Below are 16887 nucleotides of genomic sequence, written 5' to 3' on the forward strand. Positions count from 1 at the left end.
GAAGGATGGGTACTGTGGAAACCCAGAAAAGAGGCATCAAACCCCCAGGTGAAGGGAGAGGCATCAGCAAAGCTCTCCTGGTTGGGGTGGGGGGAGGAGGGCAGAAATGGAGTGTAGTAGGCAGAACAATGCCCTCCAGATGTCCATCTTTTAATGCCCGGATGCTGTGAATAACTTGCCTTACATGGCAAAAGGTGATTAAAGATGCAGGTGGAAATTAAGTTGCTGATCTGGAGAAAAGGGATTATCGCCTGGATTTTCCAGGTGGGTGTCATGTCATCCCAAGGTTCCTTAAAATGGGAGTGGAAGGTAACAGAGGAGGCCAGAAGGATGTGATTCCAGAAGGACTTGACTTGCCTTGGCTAGCTTTGATTGTGGTGGAAGAGGGCCCGGGACCAAGGAATGTGGGCAGTCTCTCAAAGCTGGAATGGCAAGGGAATGTGGTTCCCACTCTTGGAGCTTCCAGAAAGCATAGAGCTGTGCAGACACTGTGCCCGAAGCCCAGAAACCCACGTCAGACATCTGACCTACAAAGTAATATACTAAGTGTATGTTGGTTTAAGCCACTATATTGGTGGAGATTGGTTACAGCAGCAACAGAACACTAATACACTAATACATGGGGCCTGTGATACCTCTGAGTTAGGACCGTCAGTTTACAAAATCATTCTGGCCAGAGGACGGTTAGCAACTTGGAGGGACAAGGCTGAACGCAGAGTGCATTGTTAGCAGGCTGTTGCAGCAGACCCTGGGAGAGGCAGTGGTGGCCTGAGCCCAAGCATACAACGGTCATGTGCCGTATGGCACAGAGCCTGGAACCAGAGTGAGTATGTGAGGAAGGTTCAGAGGGCAATTGCCCAGACAGGTCCCTGCAACTGAGAAGCAGAGAGCCTTGAATGGGAGACCAGCATGCAGAGAACAACCATATACTCACCAGAGGCTGTGGTCAGAGCCAAAGTCAAGTGCTGTGGAAGCAGAATGCCCCTAGGGCTCAGGGATGCCTTCTAGGGCAGAGGATGCATGAAGTCTATCTGGGAGGCTCCCGGGTGGGCTCAGAGGAGGTTGCACAGGAGAATCAAATGTAGCCCATGGTCCGAGGGGGTGAGGCAGATAGCATGGCCTTTCTTAGGAACCCTCCAGAACACGTGAGAGGAAGCAGCTCTTGGCTGGAAATAAAAAATATGGATGGGTAGCCTGTTCTAGTCTCGCCAACCCAAGATCCAGTATATGAGCCACTTCTCTGCCCTGCCACTGTCCTGTCTCATCATTGTGCTGAGCATCAGCTAAGAACGGCCCCACACGCGTGGACCACTGCAGAGCGAGTGAAGCAACCCTGTGCCCGTGACCTGTGGAAGGGCCCTGAGGGTAGGGGTCATGAACTGCATCCCGCCAAGGAGGAGTTGCTCCTAGGACTCTAGGAACCTCCCTCTGGAGGTGGCTTGGGGATTTTACTGAGATCTGGCAGTCTTTCTAGGAATCTCACACTTGGCATTGGGCTGAGATAGGCGGCCAGCAGGAGGGGGCAGGAAGAAGGCAAGAGCGTCTGATGGGCCAAGACACACTGGCCTGCTCTCCAGCCACAGTCCACAAAAACTGGGGTGTCTGGAGGGCTCTGGTGCTTAGCCGAAAGTGGAGGTGGGCCCCAGAGTTAGCACTGCCGACACATCTCATGATTCTTTCTGCTCCCACCACATACAAACTGGTGACAGGGAACAGCAGGTCCTCCTTGTCGTGTGTCTCTCAAAGCTGTGCATCTTCTCCACGCTCTGTCATAGGATGCCCCCCACTGTGCCCGTCTGGGGTGCTGCAAACCCCGTAACCACCTCCTTTCCTCCAGCCTTGTTCCTTTGTCAGCTTGCCCTCTGGCTCTCCCACTGAAAACCACATGAGGGGTCGATTTGCCCTCAGAATAAAGCCTGCAGTCCTCGGGTACCTGGGGGCTCCATCGGTTAAACAGCTGACTTCTGCTTGGGTCATGATCTCACGGTTTGTGAGTTTGAGCCCCACTTCGGGCTCTGTGCTGACAGCCCAGGAAGTGGAGCCTGGAGGCTGCTTCTGATTCTTTCTCCTCTCTCTGTCCCCTCCCCTCAAGAATGAATACTAAAAATATATATATATATATATAAAAGAATAAAGCCCATGTTTCTTAGCATCACTTGCAAGACTCATAAGAGCTGATCTGTTTACCGGCCCCTCTCCAGCCCATCTTTGCTTTTTACTCAATGCTCTTACATCTTGAATCCTGTCTTCTTTCAAATTCCAGAATGTCAGAATGTGTCATGTGAGTGTCTAGCTTCTCTCTCTTGTACACACACTCATATACACACCCCGCTTTGGACTCCTGCACATGCTATTCTTTCTGCCCAGACCCCATTTTCATTCTTTGCTCTTTCTCTAGTTGACCCCTCCCAACCAGCCAAGGCTCACCTCTTCCAGGTGGCCTTTCCCCCTTGCTTTTCTCTGTACTCCTTTGCTCTCTGAACCTCCCCTCTGTGAATCTTAAACTTTATCACTCTAACCTATAACCATCTCTTGTAACAGTAAATGAATCAAACATTATTTCCCACTACAACTCAGTTATACAAAACACTGTCATCTTCTTAATTTTCTATGTAATCATTTCCTCAAGTTTCTATTTCACTGATTGCAAAAAAACTATTTCAAATTACCAATTAAGGATACAGAACATCCTCTTTAGGGGAACTACTTAGTTTGTTCAAAGTTGAACACCTCCCCAACCAACCTTGTCTTTTCTTCACAGACAGTCTCCCCCACCTCTGTGTGGCCTCAGGATGGGGGGGGGGTGCCCATGGAAAAGGACTTTGGTATAAATGTGGTGTACTAGATCCTTGCTTGGAGTCACTGTGTGGATTTTCTTTTAAAGTTTTATTTATTATTGACAGAAAGAGAGACAGTGTGAACAGGGGAGGGTCAGAGAGAGAGGGAGACACAGAATCTGAAGACAGGCTCCAGACTCTCAGCTAGCTGTCAGAGCCTGACCCAGGGCTTGAACCCATGAACCGTGAGATCATGATCTGAGCCGAAGCTGACGTTCAACCAACTGAGCCACCCAGGTGCCCCTCTTGGACTGGCATCCATTAGGATATGGCTGGCTATGGGTAGTCTTTAGAGGAAGGATATGTGTTGGAATACATTGCCACAGTCCAGAGTCACGAGGTCCCCACACTCTGATGGCCCCTTGTCCTAATCTCAGGTCCCCTTCCCCATCCCTGCTTCCATGCCCTATGGGTTATAATAGGGAAAGCTCCTCAGCTTCATTGTGCCTGCCCTGAAGGTGTATGGATTGGAGGCTGACTTCTCCCAGTCCGTTGCTCACCTACTGCCTCCTTCTTATGGGAGCTGCCACTGCTCATTGCATAAAGGGGCTCCCCAGCTCCCCAGACTAACCCCTGATGTGAGGCAGCAGGCCCCGGTGACCCTGCTCACCTGCTCCACAACTCTCCCCAAACTCTTATTAGTATCTTAAACATTTGTAGACACTGTGCTCGAGGCTGGGTGGTGGGGAGGCAATACGCACTTCCAGAAGGCCAGAAAGAAGTTGTCTACCCTCGGGTGTGAGCTCCTGGCTCCCTAGCTTCTCCCCTCAGCAATCCAGCCCAGGACTGATGACAGAAAGAAGGATTTTCTCCTTCCTTTTCCTGTCTGGTGGGAACTCCCGGAGGTCATAGCCTGCCACATCTCTACATTAAAATAAGACACTATGATCTGAGTCGTCCAAGCCTGGCTTTGATATATAAGGGGACCTTCACTTTTAGCACAGGCTGGCTTTCAAAACTCTTATCTGGCTCAAGACACTACAAAGTCATCTTTGAGATGCAAAGCTGAGCCATGACCCCCTTTCTTCTCTAGATGCTATCTGCCCTTGTACCTAAGGGATGGATGCTTTTGATTGAGCAGGTGGGGTGCCATGGACAAATATGATTTATGGGGAATGAAAAGGTCTTCACTTGAACCTCTTCAAAACCATTATTCACCTTGCACACACTTGCACAATTCTCTAGAAGCATTTTACACAGGCATCTTGTACTAGGAAGTGGGAGCTTGAGGACAGGGAATGTCTATTTTGTCATTGTATTTCCACAGCCAGGTATGTAATAATGAAAACTCACTGAATATTCAAGTGAATGAATGAATGAATGGTTGAATGAATGAATGAATGGTTGAATGAATGAAAGGTTGAACATAAGAATGACTAAGCCTAGCACTTGAGCAGAGAATGAAAACAAAGGCCGATCATTAAGAAGTAGATCACAGAACAAAGTTTCTGACTGCTCCCCAAGAAAAGCAGGGTTTGAGGGTAGGTGTGGACAGATGTCAGCATCAGTTGAAACACGACCAGTCCCTGTGACCCCAACACCTATAGAATGGCTGTCGAATCATACCCAACACCTCTGAATCTAGACATCAGAGAAACCCAAGTATTTTTACCAGCTGCTCACCCCTCTTTGTCTGAGAGGTGGGGACTGGCTTCCTCAGACCCCCAGTCAGACAGGGACAGAGCCAGGATGAGAGCAGGTGTCCCAGCTTGGTGATCACACAGGAAAGCATATCTCAGCCAAAGATTCTGCTCTCACTTGGCAGAAAGGCTCAGTTTAGCTGTAGGTGAGGGATGCAGCATGGTCTAAACCAGGTAAGAGGTCCTCAGTGGTGCTGGGGGTTGACTGCCACCCTTTCCAGAGGCCCTGGGCAGCCTGGGGAGAGCCAGGATCAGTGAACCCCTCCTTGCAGACTCAACAGCTTGCAGGCCACCGCTCCTCACCTTCCCTCCACTAAGAGCTGCAGACAGTGCTGGCTGTGGCTCTGGGATGATTTACTTCCCTGAAATGCCTCAATTTAAATGCTAATTTCCCCAGAACTGAGGGGTGATAGGCTCTTGCGTGCTGGTGGCTGTGTATTAATGTATCCCAAACACTCACGCATATTCTTAAATTGGGGCAGGAGGGAGGGAAGACCTCAGGTAGGGTGGGGAGGGTGGCAGAGGAGCCCAGGCTCCCCTGCTTGCTGTTCTTGTCAGCATGGCTGATGGCAGGGAAGCTAGACAAGGTGCAGCCTCCACAGAAATGCTCTCTAGCTGAGTCACTTAGAGGTCCCGTGCAGGTGCCATGGTGGGGGAAGAGGCCTGCCTCTCACCTCTGCATACAACTGAACAGATGCTTCCGGGGCTTCTGCTAGGAGTAGGCACTGTTTCAAGTTCTCATAAAATGAAAGTGACCTGCCCAAGGTCACACAGCCAGTGTTTGGATCCGTGCGCTTGCCTTTTCCACCCCCAACCCCCCAGGCCACTTCTGGGATCAATTCATGAACAAAATGTATGAGGGGAAAGTGATAGGAAGGTTTTTTTCCATCTGGGGAAAATCAGGATGACTACATGGAAGAGAAGGTTTTTTAACAGAGCCTCTTGCCTCCTGTTGGCATCCTTCACCCCACCCCATCCCCTGCCTCTCCACACAGGTACACATGTGTTCATCCAGAGTGCAGGGTCTGACCAACCCTTGCTCAGAGAGATCGCCTTTGCCCATCCGGTCCCCAGCAGCTCAGCGGAGCCGGAGCCCCTGGCTCCTGTCTGAGCTCCTCCAGGGGAACCAAGGTGCCTGTGCAGTTAGGAAGAGGAAGAAAGTAGGGTTTGAAGCTCCAGGGGGACAGGCTGGAATTTTAGACTTATTTCCCCATATTCCTTAGATCCAGTGTTCACGGAGTACACACCGTGTATGCAGTTTGCACATGGAAGGAAAGAGCCAGATACTATGGGAGAACATAACGGGGAACTGTCCTGGGCAGTACTGTGAAGTCTGAATGATAAGCAGGCGATGGCCAGGTGAATGGGCCAGGAAGCAGAGCTTTCCAGAGAGAAGGCAAACCCCCAGTGGGCCCTTGGTTGGAAGTGAGTATGCCCTGTAAGAGTAACTTAAGGGCAGTCAGTGCTGCTGGAGGACAGTGGACCAGGGACAGGGGTCAAAACATGAGGCAGGCGGAGGAGGCAGAGGCTAGATTTCGGAGACCTTTCAGACTTTCCTTCATGGCTTGCATTCTCTTTTGGTCCTCATGAGTGGAGGCACCTCCCTGTCCACTGAGGGGCCCCTGGTGTGCAGAGCAGTCCCTGCAACCTGAGAGCCCCTAGTAAATGTGGAATAAATGTGATGTCGTAGCCCAGAGCCCTCTCGAGTGCCTAGAGCCCGGTATAGGCTATTTTTAAAAGTTGATTAGTCCTTTTCAGAGGTGCCCAGGTAGCATAGTCAGTGAAGCAACCGACTCTTGGTTTCTGCTCAGGTCATGATCTCATGGTTTGTGAGTTTGAGCCTCGCACTATCAGTGCAGAGTCTCATTGAGATTTTCTCTCTCCCGCTTTCTTTGCCCCTTCAGCACTTTTTTTCCTCTTTCTCTCAAAAAAAGCTTATCACTTAGTATAATAGCAACTGAAATTGAACTCTTTTCATGGATATTTTGGGGGAGATGTTTGTCTAAAGAAACCGTGGCCCTGTCACAGTTTGAAATAGCACATCCACTCATATACACACACAGGCGCATGCACACAGACGCATCCATGGCATGAGAGCGCACCCTCTCTGGCGGTAAATGGCAGAACTGACGGGCCTCAGGTTGTCCCAGGGATCAAGAGCATGGGCTTTGGATTGATCCATTGGGCAGGTGTTTACCGAGTGCGAGGTACTAAGTTGGGGGCCTCCTGTTGGCTGCAAGTGGTCTTGGCCCCTGCCAGCTTCCTCACTGTGGACCTGCTGTCAGCTTCCTTAACCTTCCTCAGTGCCCATCTCTTTATTTACAAGATGGGACTAAAAGTTGTTTCGTAAAGATCTCATGCGGTGAAACACACACACACACACACACACACACATATGCACACACACACTATTTAGGGCATAGCTGTTGATCCGCAAATAGGATTGGTAAATATTGCTCATTCTTCTTCCCGTCTTCCTATCACTGGGATTAGTTGCCTTGTTTTTTTTTTTTTTCTACATACACATACACAGAAACTGAGAATCAGAATTTACTTTCTCCCAACTGAAGTTAACCAGCGCCCCGCCGGTCCCTCGTGTCCCTTTCACAGGTGGGTGGATTCTGAAGCTGGTGTCTGGGTTCCATCTGAGGTTCCTGGGGCCCAGGGGAACTTTGCTGCCACATCCTCTTCCCATAGAAGTTTTTTTAACCTCCCAAGAGAGCCCATCAGATGCGAAGGCCCTGGGCGCCCTCTGCTGGCAACGGCCCTGTAGGACTGTGGCCATCCCCAGGCGGTGGCAGCAAAGCGGCCCCTTCCGGAGGGAGAGACCTTGCTCTTGGCATCCCCTGCTTTGCCCCTGCCTCCTTCCCTCCCAGCCTTCACACTGCCCTGTGACCTCCCACCCCTGCATCTTCTCCTTCTTGCTCATGTGCTTCCTCCAGATCCTCCCTGCTTTCCCAAAGCTTCGGGAGGAAACCTTCCTCCAGGATCACAGAGCATCATAAGCCAGCCTCCCTCCCCCCTGCCATCCTGGGGTTGCCCACCGTGCCTGCCTTTCAGTATGCAGAAGGCAGAGGAATGTGGGGTGAAGAAGGTGGCACTGTCTCTAATAGCAATGGCAGAGAAGAAGGAGACCCTAGAGGTACAGTGAAAAAATATAAGCTTGCTTTCAGATCCCTCTTCTCACATGCACTCTGTGTAAGTTTTAGAAGGTGCTGCATGCCTCAGAGCCTGCACCTCCCCATTGGCCGAGTGAGTGCCTAGCTCATGGCGATGCAGCAACGATCAGGGAGGTCACGTGGAGACCAGAGCACCCGGTGTGGTCAAGTTGTGATGAGCAGCACACGCCTCTCAGCTGCTGCCTGTCTGGGCTCAGTGCACCCATGGGCGCTTCTGCTCTTCCGGCTTTGACCACCCCCTGCACCTGAGCAGTGGTGAGGACTGGGAGCTTTGGGGCCGGACCACCTGAGATCTCCAACTGTGTTGTCCTTCATCTGTTCAACCTCTAAAGTGAGGCTCTTAGCCACACCGACTTCACAGGGTGCAAATGTACAGTACCTAGAATAGTGCCTTATTCTTAATGTCATTGTTGCTGTTTCTTTAAGGAAGGCTAAACAGTTTTTCCGACCCTCATGTTACAGGTGGGAAATCTGAAATTTGAGTGGTTTGCTCCAGGTTGAGCGGCTACAGTGTGGTGTGGGCAGAGCCGGAGCCCAGACTTAAGAGCCATTGGCATCTTCTCCCTGGTGCCCTCACCTACGCTTGAAACAAGCGCTTGGGTCTCATGGGAAAGGGTCCCAGAAGCATCCAGCCCACCTAGAATTCCTGATCGCTGGGCCCCGCTGACTGGTCTGCATGGCTCATTTGTTGTCTTCCCCGCTAGGCAGGGAAGATCTAGAGAACCAGGGGAGAAGCCAATCTCTCTGAATACCTAGACTCAGCTCAGGGCTCCACCCAGAGTGTGAGCTCAGCAGACCCAGCCATATCTTTGTAGAAAGATCTGTGTCCCCACAGGCCACCTCACCAGGGAGATAAAAGGAAACTTAGGCCCTCAGACCCCAGTGAGTGTTAACAGAATTCTCGTTTTCTATTCACATTGCTGTTCCACAAACCCAGGCCTGCAACCAGATTCTACACCAACCACAAACACCTCGGCAGAAGCCATGGTCATGGGCACACGAATAGACTTAAACAAGTATAGTTCCCAAGACAGACAGGGGCACACCCACACAGGCACACAAAATAGCATGCCTCAGTGTACCCTGTGTAGACCTAGAAGCTCATTATCATGCACACATGCACTCAGCAGACCCTCCCAGGCCCAGCTGCCTACTTTCCTGGGTTCAAATCCCAGCACTCACCACCTCTTAACTCTTGCACCACGTTTTTTATCATCTGCGAAAAGAATACAATGGTAACTATCTTGTGGGGTTGCTGTGAAGATTAAGTGATAAAATGTATGTAAAGCACTTAGCAAATTCTAAGGATTGGAGACATTGTAAGAGATGAAGATGATGAAGATACAGATGATGCTTATGATATTGGCATTGGGGGTAACGTCTCTTACCCTGGATTCCTCCGGGGTCAGGATACAGGGGAGGTGTTCACTACATGAATGAATTGATGGGGGTCTTCACAGGTGCCTAGGGTGAGGGTCCAGCGAGGACATGGGGTAGACACAGGAAGTGACCCAGCCCTGCCCCCACATTTGTACAGCTGCTTCTGAACTGCCTGAGAGATCCAGGCTTCAAAGGCATTGCTTTAGCGTTCCCTATTTTTGTTTTCCTCTTCCTGATTTTCATTTCAAAGTTGCTCTTTCCAGGGGGCACAGTGAAGTGATAAACATCCTCCTCCCTTTCTCCTCCTCCCCCTCCTCCTCCTCCTCTCCAGATTGTGATTTGTGTCTCAAATTCTGAGCTTTTTTGAACATAAAGGGACCTCAAATGTCAGATTTTAATACTGTCTGTGCCAAGTGGCTGTCAGATTCCCTGCTTGCACACTCTCAGGAACAGGAAGCTCACCACCTGGCTGGGCAGGCTGTTCTAGCTAGAGGCAGGGCTGTTGCGTGAAAGATTGAAGCCTGCCCCATGGAATGCACTGTTAGTACCCGACCTGCCCTAAAGGGTTCAGGGTTCAGTCCCCCATGTCTACCCCATGGTCTGTCTTCTGTTTCCTGCAATGGCCCTACAGGGAAGGAAGAGGGGGACATGATGTCATCAGGGCAGGAGACAGACCAAGAGCCTGGGCAAATTAGTGGGCAGTGGAGTGGGGAAGGGGTATCTGGAAGCAAGTTGCTCCCCTTCTCTAGGCCTCAGTTTCCCCATCTGTAAAAGGAGGCGAGTGATCCAAAAGATGCCTTAGGACCACTTTCACGTTAGCACACTCACACCCATTCTTTGCAGCCTCCCTTTCTCCAGCTCAGCCCTGCCCCTGTTCCTCCAAGCACTCCAAGCTGTTCTCAGCTCCCTCACATTCTGGCCCGCCACTGTCATCGCTTATGCAAGCGGGTGTTCAGCAGCCAAGTACACAGTTTGTAGAGCATCAGACGATGTCTTAAGCAATTGGCAGCTTTATCCCATTAAGTGTTTACAACTACCCTGAGATCTCACTTGATAGCCAGGAAACTGAGGTTCTGAGTGGAACAGTAGCTTCCCCAAGACCGCACATCTAGTGGATGGCAGGCCAGGATTCGAGCCCTAGCCTGCCGGGGTCTAGAGCCTGTGATGAGCACCATGTGCTCTGAGCCGGGGACTCGGGGAGCCAGAGGACACGTGCCCACTCAGGAGTCTGTCTGTTCTGAGGACAAGCGCCCGACCCGCCTACGCTGCAGCCCCCGGGAGCCTCCACGTTCTCATCCCGGGGGTCTCTCTGCTCCTCTCCACAGGGAGAACAACTTCATCAAGGACTTCCCTCAGCTGGCCGATGGGCTGTTGGTGATCCCACTGCCGGTGGAGGAGCAGTGTCGGGGGGTCCTCTCCGAGCCCCTCCCGGACCTCCAGCTGCTCACGGGTAAGCCACACACGCTGGACCCCTCCCTGCCGCCCTGACCGCCCATCCGATCTCTGGGTGCCTGTCTGTCCTCAGCACATCCAAGACGGGCCTCCTCCTTCCTGAGGGACAGAGTGCAAAAGGGACCTGCCACTTGTAGAGGGGAGGTCCTGCTGTGGGCTGTGCAGAGCTAGAGGGATTCCCTGAGACTCCAGACTCTGAGCTGGGCCAGATTTACTCTCCGCCAATTTCAGGTATGTTAAGTCTAGTCACCGCGCATTAGAGCTGCAGAATTTATTCATCCTTTGTACCCTTCAGCCAATGTCTCCCCATTTCCCCCTAACCCTCAACCATTCGACTCTCTGCTTTTATGAGTTTGGCTTTTTTAGATTCTACATAAAAGTGAGATCATGCAGTGTTTGTCTTTCTGCGTCTAGCTTATTTCACTAGGTTTATTTTTAAATCGTTCTAAAGTGAAACCACTGGACCTCTCTACCAGGAGCCTTCCTCACTTGAAAGCATTTGTTACACAGCTTGATTTTGAATGTGGGCGCTGAGCCATCCTGTGGGATGGGTATTATTTTCCCCATTATATAGATGAAGAACCTAGACTCAGAGAGGTGATGGAACCAGCCCAAGGTCACACAGCATGCCCGCCAGGATGAGAACCAGGTGCCATGGCCCCAGGTCTTCTGTCCTTTTCACTTGACTCTGCAGCTCCCCACCCCCCACCCCTCGGTCTTCCACAGTCTCTCCTGAGGCTCTATATCTTCTGTCTCACCCAGGATGCCCTTCTGCCCCCCCATCTTCCCCCAGGTCCTCCCCTACCCTTTTTGGAGGGACTTTCCTAAGATGTAGGGGCCCTGGTTCTGCTTTTGTGATACAGTAGTTGGGGATCTCAACCGCTCCCCACGGAGAGTGGTCATCCTCACACAATTGTACCGCCTCACTGAGAGGGAAATTGTCCCCCAAGGAAGACCCTGCAATGTGGCCAACTTAGGCTCCTAGCCCCCTCTCCCACATGCAAGCCCTGCAAGGTCCACGAGCCTTTTCAGTAAAATGGCACGGACAGGACAGAGGACCCCAGTCACATGTGCTGGGGCCGTACACTGTACATGTCTTCATCCGTGTAGCCCTGCAAGGGCCATTGTCCCCTTTGTAAGCTGATGAAAGATATCACTTAACGAGTCCAAGGCCACATGACTAGTCCATAGTCGAGTCAGGATGTAAGCCCAGTGGGTCTTGACTCCAAAGCTGATGCTATATCCACTATCCTACTTCACCTTCCTGACCTGTCCTACTTCAAAAAGAACCCAGATGTAGATCAAATGAGATCACAGACAGAAAACTGCTTTGTAAAATCTGTCTAAAAACTGCTGTGCCTTCCTTAATTTTAGATTTTCATAAGATCATAGGATTTCAGAGCTGACAGGGACTGTGAGGGGCATCTTGTCGAATCCTCCTTACCAATGAAGAAATCAGGTCTGTAACATCCCCACTGAGTAACGGCCCCTCTTGGATACCCAGAGTCACAGGGCGATCACCACCCCTTAAAGCAGACATTGTCCATGGGAGGGACTGTGCTTTAACAGAAAAGGCCTGGATCTGTCATTGGTCTATGCGTCCTTGGGCATTTTCTCTCTCTGAACTTCAGTTCTTCCTCGGCACCATGGTGAGAACTGGAGATTGTAGGTGTAAAATGTTCGGTGCGCTGTGGTTCTGTTTTAGTGGTGCAAATTGTTAGGATTTTTTGTTTTGACATAAGGATCTTTGAAGGCATCCTAATAAGGGAACTGTTACATTTTTAGAGTTAAAAAATATAATTACCAGGAAAAAGCCCATCTTTTAGTTACCCCAGTGTTGGGGGGGTGGGATCTAGAAAAGAATCTGATAAAACTGGAGGTCAAGGGTGAGTAAGGACCAGGGATAGGCTGATTGTTGAAAACCTGTAATGGGCCAGGCTCTGTTCTTGGCTCTTCAGGAGTGCAGATAATAAAGACTATGGCCTTGGGGCACCTGGGTAGCTCAGTGGGTTCAGCATCTGACTCTTGTTTTGGGTCAGGTCATGATCTCCAGGTTTGTGAGCTGGAGCCCTGTATCGGGCTCTGGACTGACAGTGCGGAGCCTCCTTGGGATTCTTTGTCTCCTCTCTCTCTGCCCCTCCCCAGCTTGCTCTCTCTAAGTAAACAAACAAACATTAAAACAGAAATAAACACCATGGCCTTGACCTCAAGAAGCTAACATTCCACTGGAGGAGCTTATATTCTAGGCTGGACCCAGGAAGGACCAGGGATGAAGGGAGGTGAAGGGCGGAGTGATAATAACCATTCACGGGGGAGGCAAAGATGATGGCTTTATAAGTTTCTCGATAATCAAAAGAGGGGGCATTTTTTTTCTTTCGGACACCATGTCACCCAACGAATGGACTGCACCCACAGCCTGCATTCAAATGCTTTGCCTCCCTGTCTTGAACATGGGCCCCAGTTGCTAGTCCCCAGTCCAGGCCTGTTCTGAATCTGGACGAGCACAGACAGATGAGGCAGAGGCCACCGGCTGCAGGTGTCCAGTCTCCCTGTGTAGACTGTTTCCTCCTGCCTGACTCAAAACACAGCCTCCCCTTCCTCCCCCAGTCATTCTCCTTCTCTTCCCAGCCTCTCCAGAGCAAGGACAGGATCAGCAGAGCAGATAAACAGAGAGGACATATTTATAACAAAACAAGCCCGCTCCAGTAGACATATATTTGGAGATCATGAATATTTTACTTTAAAATGAAAGCTTCAGGGAAAAAAAAATGATGTGATTCCTGAAAAGGCTAAGGAGGGGAAAAAAAAAAGTTGACAGTAATGGACAACTTTAATACTGCAGTAATGTCCAGGAAGAAATCATTTGTTCCAATGAGATTCTCATTTTAATCTTGGTATCAGATGTCTCTTTAAGTGCCTCCTCACCAGGGGACAAGGGAAAAGGACGGGAAAATGTGCCTGGCATTTGCGGAGGATACATAACAACAATAGTATTAACTGCTGATGTGACTAGCATTTCTTTTTCATGTATTTTTTTCCTGATGATAAAAAAAAAGAGAGTTTTTAGTGGTGAGAGCAGAAAACTTAGAAAATGCAAATGAATATAAATTCTTTTATATACTCAGCACCCAGAGATAACTATTTGCTTATAACACCTGTGCTGGTTTTGTCTTTGTTTATTCTTTTGTCTATACCTGTGTTTCCCAAAATGCATTCTATGGGACAGGAGTTTCAGTGAACCCTCAATGAAAATGGGATTCCTTGGTCAAAAAGGTGTGCCAAATGCTACCTTCAGTAGAACAGCACCTGTGCTACCCCCTTCCTAGAGCTTTAGGATGCATATCTATCTTGTCTTTGGCCAAACCACTCTGAATGCACCCTATCTCATCTGATCTCAGAAGCTAAGCAGAGTCAGGCAGAGTGATATTAAGGGTCAGCACTTAAATGGGAGAATGCATATCAATCTAGTCAAGGTGCCGAGAAATTACACAGGTTTAAAATTTTTTTTAACATGTATTTTTTAGAAAGAGAAAAAGTGTGAGGGAGGGAGGGCAGAGAGAGAGAAGGGGACACAGAATCCGAAGCAGGCTCCAGGCTTTGATCTATCAGCACAGACCCCAACGTGGGGCTCGAACTCACGAACCGCGAGATCATGACCTGAGCCAAAGTTGGTCACTTAACTGACTGAACCATCCAGGTGCCCCAACAATTATACAGATTCTTTTTTAAGTCTCGCTTATCATTGTTTAGCTCAGTCTTACTTGAAATGTGAGCCTTTACGAATGTGCATGTGTGTCTTATGTGATACCTGTGCACACCCCATGCTTCCATGTTAGAAAACAGTGGTCCAAATAGGGCTCAGTCAGCACAAGGGGCCAGACAGTGAATGTGTGGGGCTCTGCAGGCAGCCCTGTGGCACCTGTCAGGACAGCTGCCGTCCTGTGAAGACAGCCATGGGCGACGTGCGGAAGACGGGCTGTGGTTTGCAGACCCCGCGCCTGCACAGGCAGCATTGCCAGCTCCCCACAGGACTTCCACTTCTGTTATCTCAGAGTCTCCCCAGGCCTCTGTCAAGTAAGGTCAGCACAGATGGCCATAGTAGCTGTGGGGAAACTGAGGCACTGAGCTGTCGAATGTCCCACAGCAAGTCGCCGGCAGGGTTACGTGGAATCATAAGTCTGCATTTGCTTGCTTATAAATTGTTGGGTGGAGAAAAGGCAGGATAGGGGTTGAGGTCGGAGGCCTGGAGGCAGGTCCAGAGAAAGCTGCTGGTCCCAACGAGAGCCCGCACGTCAAAGCTGAGAGTCTGCCTATTTAGACGTGGCTGTTACACAGAGCCCTGGGCTGAGGGGTGGGTGTTTTGGTGAGTAGTCTCTAAATGCTGACCTCCCGTGACCTTGTTCTTTCCCCCAGGAGACATCAGGTATGACGAGGCCATGGGTTACCCGATGGTGCAGCAGTGGCGGGTCCGAAGCAACCTGTACCGCGTGAAGCTGAGTACCATCACTCTCTCGGCAGGTGAGGCCCACCACCTGGGCAGCCAGGGGCCTGGGTGCAGTTCAGCCCGTGTGCCCACGCCCTGGGCTGGCCCTGGAGATGCTGAAGGAGTGAGGCCATGCCCTCCCTGCCATGAAGGAGCTCACAGCAAGGGTGGACAGACAAGCGGACAGACAGTGAGACTCTTATGTTTCAGTCAGTTCAATGCAATAGTGGGGCAGCCGTGCCCCAGAGGAGGGAGCTGTCTGTTCTGAGCAGCCTGAGAGGCTTCCTGGAGGAAGGGGTAATGTAGCAACATGGGGAAGGGTGAATAGGAGAAGGGGGTAAATGACCATCGAAGTCACATTTATGTTCTGTGTACGTCAGGCTTGTGGATTATAAATTCTTCTGGGGCACTGGTTCCTCTGGTCTCTCCTGGCTGATTCCCGTTCCTGTCCACAGGAATGACAGCAGGATGACACATGTCCCTCCAACACATGTGCACATATCTTGCCCTTGCTTTGCCTGCACAGACCCTGTGTGTCAGCTCATGAGGCACAACGTGTAGTTCTCAAAATGTGCCATGTTCTTTCATGCCTCTGTGCCCTTGCACATGCTGTTCCCTCTGCCTGAATCTCCTGGCCCAGGGAACACTTCGTGTAATATCGTGAGATCCCTCCTGCATTCTCTGTTCCCCTCAGAGTAACTCCAGATACTCCTGGTGAGCAACCCCTGTATTCAAGTGCTAGCAAGTGCTAGATGCATATCTGCATCCTGTCTGTCTTCTCCCCTGGCCCAAGAACCATGGGTAGGGTGTAGACCCTTTTCTTTCCTGTATCTTCTATTGTGTTCTCTGTAACTCACAGAGAATCAACACACTGTTGGCATTCTTGTTTGATAAAGGAATTAATTTTTTAAAAAAAGGAGATCTGGACAATTCAGAGGGAATGAAAGACTCTAGAAAGACAGGGTTTTCTACCTAGGCTCTTACTCAGAACACTGCCATGGAGTGATTTTCCTTGTGTTGCCTCCTAACTGCCAGACTTTTTCTTATCTTCTCTTTTTGAGTATCACTTTGTTCATGAGCAACACGGAACTCTCTTAGTCTATGAGTCAGGGGACTTTCCCATCTGGGAAGTCCAAATAGTGATTATTGCTGCCGTTGGCTAAGTACTTCTTAATGTTTTTATCTTAGGACTCCGGTCTGTTTTGCCAGGAAGGCATTATTTATCCCATTTTTTCCTAGATAAGGAAAGCGAGGGTCAGAAAGGTTAAGTAACTTGCCCAAGGTCACACAGCTAGTAAGTGGCAGCCAAACAGGAGCAGGGCAGGGATTTGATTGCAGTTTCCTCCGCCTAGATAAAGAGCCACAGGTCATCTCCATGGCGTTGTTATTTATTATTTAAGAGAAAGGATCTCATCATTAACACTTCTGCATTAATTACCCAGTTGTATGAGTTAACAGATTGATGGAGAGGGGTTGTCCTAATCAAACACCCATTCTTTTGAGGCATGGTTCTGTTTTCCCTACCACCCACACCCTTGCACCGCACTTGTGAATGAGACTGTGATGTTTGTGTTAGAACTACAAAGGTGTATCAGCCTTAATTAATCAATAATGATGCTCCTGAGAACCCCCTTGTAAATCAAATGTTGGCAAACTGCAGTGCATTTTTAACGTTGGAGACGGGCTTGCTCTTTTCCATTGCGCGTTGATGTGGCACAGAATCCGTTGCTCTTGTATGAACGGTGCTTGGCATTTCCGCCATGTCCCAGGACCTGTGCCCAGTACCAGGGTGGGGTGGGGGTGGGGAAGGACCAAGTACAGAATCAGAGACAACTGGACTAGCTTCTGCTTTCAAGGTGGTGCCCGCCGAGGGTGCAGAGTATAGGTACCGCCGGCCAGGATTGTGTGGACAGTTT

The 16887-nt window shown here is 50.1% G+C and overlaps 1 protein-coding gene across 3 annotated transcripts in view; it reads left to right on the top strand.

Moving 5' to 3' along the window:
• The window catches only part of ASTN2 (astrotactin 2), an 861939-nt gene that overhangs the window by 609183 nt on the left and 235869 nt on the right, over window positions 1-16887 (top strand). For all 3 annotated transcript variants that reach the window (XM_029919897.1, XM_029919896.1, XM_029919898.1), the window contains 2 exons: window positions 10362-10486; window positions 14902-15006. In XM_029919897.1, coding sequence (XP_029775757.1) covers window positions 10362-10486; window positions 14902-15006 — 230 coding nt within the window. The remainder of the gene's footprint in view (window positions 1-10361; window positions 10487-14901; window positions 15007-16887) is intronic.

The sequence above is a fragment of the Suricata suricatta genome, chromosome 13 (genome assembly GCF_006229205.1).
Source record: "Suricata suricatta isolate VVHF042 chromosome 13, meerkat_22Aug2017_6uvM2_HiC, whole genome shotgun sequence".
NCBI lineage: Eukaryota > Metazoa > Chordata > Mammalia > Carnivora > Herpestidae > Suricata > Suricata suricatta.